General features: G+C 50.1%; 1 protein-coding gene across 1 annotated transcript; it reads left to right on the forward strand.

The window, feature by feature from the left end:
- The first annotated feature begins 8,535 nt into the window (after window positions 1-8,535).
- LOC127312170 (uncharacterized) lies at window positions 8,536-9,010 on the forward strand. The gene has a single exon (XM_051342633.1). The coding sequence runs from the start codon at window positions 8,576-8,578 to the stop codon at window positions 8,852-8,854; it is 279 nt and encodes a 92-aa protein (XP_051198593.1). The 5' UTR covers window positions 8,536-8,575; the 3' UTR covers window positions 8,855-9,010.
- The last annotated feature ends 431 nt before the right edge of the window (window positions 9,011-9,441 follow it).

Here is a 9,441-nt window from a genome sequence, read left to right on the forward strand (position 1 = left end):
CCACCAGGGAAACAGAGAGAGGAATCAACGGGGAAGCATCCGAACAAGATCGAGAAACCAAGCGCAGCGAGAGGTGAAGCCCAGATCCACCACCAACCGAGGCGAGCACGGCAACGGAATCGACGAACCCGCGCAACAGTGAAAGGAACAGCAGATGAAGGAAGGGGGAAGGGGAAAGGGTGGGCGTCTCACGGGTGCCTTGATGTGCTTGACGAGGGCCGAGGTGCCGGGTGCCTTGATGTGCTTGAAAGGGAGGGCGTCGCCGGGGTGGCAAGGAGAGGAGGGCGTCGCCGGGGTGGTGAGGGCATCGGCGAGGAGGGCGTCGCCGGGGTCGCTCGCGTCGCTCAGTGGTGAATGGGCGCAGGGCGTCGCCGGCGGAGGGGAAGAAGGGTAGGGATCTGGTCAGGACGGGGAAGAAGGGGAGGGGAGGGGTGGCAGTTTCTCTAAGTCCCCGACTCCCCTTAGCAACAGCGCACCTCTCGGGGTGCGCCACTATGTGGCTTTAGGTTTAGGTCAAAAGACAATCGCGTGGGGATTTGACATATCCCGAACCGTAACGCACTGGCTCTGTCCCTGGTTGGTTTGTTCCAAACCCTGCCGCCCAGGTTCAAACCCTGGCGGCCACATTTTTTTCCTTTTCTTTTTAAATTGATTTGACACTATCATAAACATCCAAAATAGCACAATATACCAAAATAGAAGGCATAAATAATTATAATTATGTAGAATATTTAAAATACTATAGAATCTAGAAAATATCCAAAAATATAAATTATATGTCTATTTTGATCGGTACAATGTGTAGATTAACAATATGCCATCCATTATTCATACAAGAAAATGATACATAATTATCTTTTCACAATCTTCTTGCCCTTCTTTCTCGCGGTTGAATAATTTAGCCCCGGAACTCCTAGACTTCTTCTCTTGAATGGACGGCCTTTAGGTAGGGTGGTCCTGCTTCTTCTTGTTGTGTATGGTTCTTCATCATCGTCGTCGTCATCTTCCATCTTCGGATCGCCGTACTGGTCAAAGTCTAGCTCGTTGGCGGCTCCATCCATTCCGATGATGCTCCTTTTGCCTCTCCTCACGACAACGCGGCTGGGCTTTTGCGGGTCGGTAATGAAGAAGCATTGGTCCACTTGGGAAGCTAGTACCCATGGCTCATATTTCGCGGTGACCTTTGCGCCCGCTGTCTTGGATTTGGCTTCGGGTATAACCATGGTGGTGAAATGCCGGTCTTCTTTTACGACGTTCTTGGCCCACCTGACACAGAACATCGGCACATTCTCTCCGGCGTAGCTCAGCTCCCAGATCTCCTCGATCTTTCCGTAGTATCTCTGCTTGATGTCACCGGTGTAGGACTCCATCGTTACCCCGGAGTTCTGATAATCGCTCTTCATGTCCTTTTCCTCGGTGTAGAATGTGTAGCCGTTGATATCGTACGCCTGAAATGTCATCAGGTTGTGTTCGGCGCCCTGTGACAAGGCGAATATGAGTTTTTCTTCCGCAGAAGAATCCTCGTCTATAGGGTACGTCAGCATCTTGTCCTTGAACCACCGCGTGAAGGTTGAGTTGTGCTCTTTGATTATATCTCTGTCCGTCCTCTGTTGGCCCTGATCATTGTACGTCGTGGCGATGAAGGTTTTGTGCTCTACCACCCAAGGATCGACCATGTCTATGTGTTGTAGCGCGACTAGGTTTGCTCTTTCAAAGTCGGCGATTCGACCCTTGAAGTCGACATGCATTTCGCGGCTACCCTCGAGGTGACCCCATCCAGCGAGCTTCCCGAGGTGCCTGTTTACGGGCAGACCGACGGGATTCTCGATTTCTAGATAACTCGTGCAGAAGGAGATGCACTCTTAGGTCAGAAAGCCCTGGGCTATGCTTCCGTCTGGACGTGCCCTGTTGCGAACGTACCCTTTGATGACACCATTCATCCTTTCGAACGGCATCATGCTGTGCAGGAACGTCGGCTCCAGTTGGATGATATCCTCCACGATATGTACCAGCAGATGCACCATAACGTCGAAGAATGCGGGCGGGAAGTACATCTCAAGCTCGCACAGTATCACCACGACCTCTTCCTGTAGCCTTCTAAGTTGCCTCACGCCAACAGACTTCCGAGAGATGACGTCGAAAAAGTTGCATAGGCCAAAAAGCGTTTCACGGACGTGCGCGTCCATGATCCCACGGATTGCAACCGGAAGTATCTGCGTCATCAGCACGTGACAGTCGTGAGACTTCATCCCGCTGAACCTCTGCTTCACTTTGTCTAGGTACCTGCTTATCTTCCCCGCGTAACCGTAAGGAAGTTTTACTCCTAGGAGACAGTCGAAAAACTGCTCGATCTCCTTCTGACTTAGAGTGAAGCACGCGGGGGGGGGCAGTAATATTCGATCTTTTTGGCCTTTTTGCCCTTGCGACGACTTTGCGTGTCCTCCGCCTCATCATCGTCATCGTCATCATCATCATCATCATCATCATCATTAGGGCGTCCCGCGTGAAGCTCCTCCCTGATCCCAATTGATTGCAAGTCGTACCTTGCTTTCGGCCCATCTTTGGTCTTCTCTGGCATGTTGAGGAGGGTACCAAGCAGACTCTCGCACACGTTCTTCGTGATGTGCATGACATCAAGACTGTGAGGCACACGGAGGATCTTCCAGTACGGCAAGTCCCAGAAAACAGACCTCGTCTTCCATACCTTAAGCAGCGGCTCCGGCGCCTTTCGCTTCTTTCCCGGCGGTGGGCACTCTTTCCAATTTTTCAATAGCTCGTCTATTTGCTCGCCGCTTCTCGTACGTGGCCGTCTTCGTGGTTCGTCTTGACCATCGAGCAGATCCTTGCGTTTCCTCCATGGGTCGTCCTCGTGAAGCCACCTCCGATGTCCCATGAACACCGTTTTCGAGGACCCGGGATCTCTATCTAGCTGGCTGTACGTTGTGTCGTCCATGCACCTGACGCATGCATTGAATCCGTGGACCACCTGCCCCGCGACATATCCGTAACCGAGAAAGTCGTGCACCGTCGTGAGCAGTGCGGCTCTCATAGGGAAATATTCTTCTGCGGCGGCGTCCCACGTGTTGGCAGGCGTGTCCCATAGCGTGGCTAGCTCCTCTTTCAGAAGCCCCATATACAGATTGATGTCGTTCCCTGGTTGTTTTGGCCCTTCAATTAGCATACTCATTTGAATGTACTTCCTCTTCATGCACAACCAGGGGGGAGGTTGTACATCCACACAAACACGGGCCAGGTGCTATGCGTGCTGCTCTGGCTGCCAAACGGATTGACTCCATCGGTGCTCGCGCCCAGCCTTATGTTCCTAGGATCGTCCCCAAATTCTGGGTACTCGAGGTTCAACGCATTCCACTGGCTAGCATCCGAAGGGTGTCTCAACATCCTGTCCTTTTTCTTTTTGTCCAGATCATCTGCGTCATCTTCTCCCTTCCTCATCTCCGCGTGCCAGCGCATTAGCTTTGCTTGCTTAGGATCCGCGAAATACCGCTGCAGACGAGGAGTGATCGGAAAGTACCACACCACCTTCTGAGGAGCTTTCTTCCCCTTCTTGTACCGACTGACGCCGCACACCGGACATATGGTAGACTCCGCGTGCTCGTTCCGATAAATGATGCAATCGTTCAAGCACACATGGTATTTCACATGCGGTAAATCCAGAGGACACACGATTTTCTTGGCCTCCTCGATACTAGTCGGACACGTGTTACCTTTGGGAAGACGTTCGTGCCAGAATGACATGTTGTCGTTGAAGGATGTGTCCGTCATTTTGTGCTTTACCTTCATCTCCAGAGCCATGAGCGTTACTTTCAGGCGGGTATCCTCCGGCCTGCATCCTTCATACAATGGAGTAACCGCGTCTACCTCCAGTTGATCCATCTTGGCTTTCTCTCGGGCGGCAGCTCTTGCGTTACTCGTCTGCTTGAGAAGCAGCTCTTGAAGATAAGGGTCCTGCACCCAGTCCATCGACGATGGTCCATCGTCTTCATCTTCATGATCGTCATGATGAGCTCCATCTTGATCTTCCTCATCATCAGGTCCAGGATCTCCTACATTGTGATCATGTCCGGGATCTTCTACATCCTGATCATGTTCGGGATCTTCTACATCCTGATCATGTCCGGGATCTTCTACATGGTGCTCACCTCCTTCCTTATTTCTTGTTGAAATCCCATGGACAAATTCATAATTATCTTCGTCGCCTTCCCACCTATAGCCATCCATGAAACCACGCATGAGAAGGTGGTCCCGCACCATATCGGCTTTAGGGTTCATAAGGCTCGTCAGCTTGCATCTTCGACACGGACATATTATCTCCTTTTGGTTATTTTTAATCATCTCGGCCGTCGCGGCTTTCAAAAACCTAGCCACAACGCCTTCGCTCATCATGCGGACCATGGTCGCCTGCGGGTATAGAGAAAATGGATATCTTAGTATACCAAAACAAAGTTTTGGCATGACCTTCCCTAAAAATAGGACATATTTATATGCGTAGTATGCCCATTATTCACCGAAACGGAAATGAATCAACGTTTCGGCAAAATATTGGCAACTCCATCGCATTTCTAATCCCTGCAAACAAAAACATGCAACACATGCATGTGGAGGCTTCGCATATACAACACATGCATGTGGAGGCTTCACATACAACACACACATATGCACTTCGATCGCGCGCGCGCATGCATGCACAACACATGCATGCATGCGGAGCTTTCGCATAACATATATGCACACACACGTGTGCAAGACGGTCGTAACCGGTCACACACAAAGCATAAAACCAACAAAGTTACCGATACGGCGAGACCGAGAGTGTTGGATGAGGAAAAAAGTTGAGATTGAGTAGGTATTGAGCTATAGAAAGTTTCACCCTTACTTACCTACGAAGAAAATTAAGTTTACCACTTAATTTGGGTGAATGAAGAGGTCAAAATGAGGTGGGGAGGAGGAGCAACACGACCAGATCCAGATTTGGTGGGAGGTGGTGGTGAAAGAGTGTTTGGGGAAAGTGGGTGGCACATGTGAGTGGAGGGGGAAAAGCTGGAAATGGTCCCAGGTTAGCAGTGGCGCACCACCTAGCCGTGCGCCACTGCTAGAGTGACATAGTAATGGCGCACTGCTAAGCCTCTCACCGCTAAAGGGGGCTCTGGCCACCTCCTAGCAGTGGCGCACCTAACGCCATGCGCCATAGGTAAGCTATGTAGCAGTGGCGCACCACTGAAGTGTGCCATTGCTAAGCCTATCATCTCTAAAGGGGCTCTGGACACCTCCTAGCAGTGGCGCACCTCACCAACGTGCGCCATAGGTAAGCAATTTAGCAGTGGCGCACCCCAGAGACGTGCGCCACTACTAGGTTGGGGGAGGACCTGGCCTCCTGTCAGCACTTAGTTATGGCGCACCACAACCAAGGTGCGCCACTACTACTTTTGTAACAGTGGCCCACCATTTCGTGGTGCGCCACTACTAAGTAGTAGTGGCGCACGGCAGTCATGGTGCACCACTGCTGGCAGTCTTACGGCTAGGCATTTTCCTAGTAGTGGAATATGAAGCAGAGTACACCAAAGGAGAGGCGTCGACATGGGGGGAGGATGATGAACGGTGGTTGTGGAACCTCTCAAGTACCGCTTCAGAGGACACCCCCAGCGAGGACGAAGATTTCGACTTCTGATTAATATGTGTGTGTGTCGATTCCGTGTGTCTAGCGGGTCATGCGTCGACCCAGTGTTAAGTGCTTTGTTCGTGTGTGGGTGTAGTTCTTTAAATGTTTTGGTTCGTGTGTGGGTCTAGTTTTTTAAGTGTTTTGGTTCCTGTGTGGGTGTAGTTCTTTAAGTGTTTTGGTTCCTATGTGGGTGTAGTTCTTTAAGTGTTTCGGTTCGTGTGTGGGTCTAGTTCTTTAAGCGCTTTGGTATGTGTGTGGGTCTAGTTATTTAAGTGTTTTGTATCGTGTCTACGTCTTAAGTTCTTAAATGAATCACTTTAGTGCATTCCATGTGGACACACACAAGTTTTGGGGCCATTCCCTAGATCCGATGCTCGATTTCTGACGAAACCCTAGTTCTGTTGACCGCGCGGTCTACCCCTTTGACTGCATCCCATCGGGGGTCCCCCCGGTGGCCATATACCTCCATTTGAGCTTGGTTAGGTCATAAGTACATGTGGAAACAAGGATCATCCCATATGATGTCAAGTTTCTCTCCGGTTCACCTCCGAGGGAGTTCCCCCCTATACATGCAGAATCTGCCTAAGTGTAGGAACCCCTTGTCCGAGAAGCCGGACACACCTGGGGGGGGGGGATAGACTTGGATATAAAACCATCTCAAATCACTTTTTTGCATGCCATGTGGACACACACAAGTTTTGGGGCCATTCCCTAGATCCGATGCTCGATTTCTGACGAAACCCTAGTTCTGTTGACCGCGCGGTCTACCCCTTTGACTGCATCCCATCGGGGGTCCCCCGGTGGGCATATGCCTTCATTTGATCTTGGTTAGATCATAGGTACATGTGGAAACAAGGATCATCCCATATGATCTCAAGTTTCTCTCCGGTTCACCTCCGTGGGAGTCCCCCCCTATACATGCAGAATCTGCCTAAGTGTAGGAACCCCCTGTCCGAGAAGCAGGACACACCTGGGGGGGGGGGGGGTAGACTTGGATATAAAACCATCTCAAATCACTTTTGTGCATGTCATGTGGACACACACAAGTTTTGGGGCCATTCCCTAGATCCGATGCTCGATTTCTGACGAAACCCTAGTTCTGTTGACCGCGCGGTCTACCCCTTTGACTGCATCCCATCGGGGGTCCCCCGGTGGCCATATGCCTCCATTTGAGCTTGGTTAGGTCATAGGTACATGTGGTAACAAGGATCATCCCATATGATCCGAAGTTTCTCTCCGGTTCACCTCCGAGGGAGTTTCCCCCTATACATCCAAAATCTGCCTAAGTGTAGGAACCCCCTGTCCGAGAAGCCGGACACACCAAGTGCTAGCCCATGTATGCGATTTCGACGCTCCGATGGTCTGTATCTTGGGAAACCCTAGGGCGGAGACCCCGCAGATCTACCCCTAGGGTTAGGGTTAGTGACTCCGGTTGACCCGTCTGCGAAGAGCGTCACCCGTGGAACCTACATATGCCATCTAAGAATTCTTAAAAAATAGAACCTTTTTTACATAATTCATTCTAGTAAATAAATAATAGAAACATAATATAAAGTAATATGAGAGAGAAAAAAAAGAAAAAAAAATAAAAAAACCTATATGCCGAGGGTGTCCGTCAGCATAGGGGGGCCATGCCCTATGCCGAGGGTAGCCTTCGGCGTCTATTTGACGCTGTGAGCGGGCGGTGACGGCGCGGGTGCGAGGGCAGGCGATGCCGGTGCTACGCCGAGGGCTAGGTAGACGCCGACGGCAGCCCACGGCGTAGCCTCCTCTATGCCGACGGCATGCGTACGCCGACGGTCGGCGTTCCGAGCTGCCCCGGCGAGGCCGTATGCCGACGGCCGTCGACGTAACTCTGGCCGTCGGCGTCTTTGGCCATTCCTGTAGTGCTATGATTTTGCGCTCTTTATGATGATTATGTATGACTGAAATCCTCCATACGGTTGAAACCATATGACGAACACCAATTTAAAACATATGAGAATCTCACTTTTGCCGTTTAAAAAATGCCCATTTCTTTCATTTCCACTTCATCGCTTCCTGAGATAGTTCTTTGCAGTCAGCTTGAATCTTCGGTTTCCTGGTAAAATAGAATAAATAAAACTTGAATCAATGGCATCATTTTAAGCCATTGCCCCTAACACCCCTCTGCTCGCGGGCATCGACAGGTTCCATACTGCAGAAAAGGAATAGAGATGCGTCAATGCACGTAATCAAGTACCGGATCTCTACCAAAACTCACGTTTGAGAACATTCTAGTCCATGCCCTAGCGATGATCACCCATTACTTGGGTGGATTGACCTTGTAATTTGATACATTATTTTACTGATTAGAATCATAATAGGAGATTAACTAGTGACCATATTTGATCCACACATTCCTTTCCAATTGCCAAACTACGTCCCAACAACTGAGGGTGGAAAAGAAATTCATGGATCAAGTTCAAACACAGTTTCTTCCCACACATGTAAACCCTGTACATCCATCTACCAATCACTGTCCCAGGATCCTTGAAACTCCTTCGTGCAGCTAGCATTGCCCGCAAGAGGTCTGAGGTTGATAGCGCGAGCTGCCTCACGGTGAGGGCGGAGCACAATGTTTTCGGAATTTATTGTTGTGACACTTGTCAATTGTTTCGGTAGATAATGTGGTTGGCTCAAGTTAGGGCTCTCTCATTCGAAAATCCTCACCGCTTTCAGTGGCATTATTGTGAGGATGAATGCTTTGTTTTTGGGACATGATCAGTTTAGTGGTGGCAGCAGGAAATCTCTAGAGCTTATGAATTTGGCGCCAACTATAAATACCCTTGAAGCCTCCTCAAACGCAAGTCACAAGTCACAGCACGAGTTGTGTCTCACGTGTAAGTTACAGAGCATTCAGAAGCAGAAGCGAACCACATGGGATCCTTGGGCCCTGCCGCGAGCGTGAGCAAGATCAACGACGGTGCGGCGGCCGTCGGCGGCCAGCATCAGCAGAAGAAGATGGAGTGCGGCGTGTTCAGCTGCAGCTTCCGGATGCCGCTGCACTATCCGCGGTACAAGAAGGCGGACTACAAGGCGATGCTAGACTGGCGCGTCGACTGCCTGCTCCGGGAGTACGGCCTCCCGGTCGCCGGCGACGTCAACGACAGGAGGCGTTTCGCCATGGGAGCCTTCCTCTGGCCCGGCCAGTACTGATCGAGCTCACCTTAATTTCCACCCAAATCAGGCCGATCAGCGACTGCAGAAGCAACGTCACATGCCCGGTCATGTAATGAATGAAGACCTCGTATCAAATATTATATTCATATACATCCGTCATCTAATGGAAATCGCCACTCAGAAAAGAGTGTTTCTCGGACTATGTATGAATAATAAGCATTGGAAGAATGTGTACTTTCTCATGTTCTTACGTGTCTCTGTATATCCAAGGTTGTTCGTTTTGGTATGCAGTTCAGAGTTTGTTTGAAGCGTGTCATGTTTCCGCTCGTGTCTTCTGAAAGTCTGAATTGTTGCAAGCTTCGAACTGCTCTTGCGATTGATTACTACTTCACCCCTACTTTATTTGCAATTGGTTTCTTCAAAAATTTCGGATTGAAACAGACATCCCAAACATGGAAGGAATGCCCCGCTGTCAGTTTGCTGCTAGCAACAAGCTAGTCTAATTAACAGAAGGAAATGTTCATTTATCACACTGTATTTTGCTGAAAAGTCTGCCTAAGAGCATCTCCACCGGCGCTCCCCAAATAAGCGCCGGATGCCAGCATCGCGCTATGGCGGTTGCC

Source organism: Lolium perenne, chromosome 7 (genome assembly GCF_019359855.2).
Source record: "Lolium perenne isolate Kyuss_39 chromosome 7, Kyuss_2.0, whole genome shotgun sequence".
NCBI classification, from domain to species: Eukaryota; Viridiplantae; Streptophyta; class Magnoliopsida; order Poales; family Poaceae; genus Lolium; species Lolium perenne.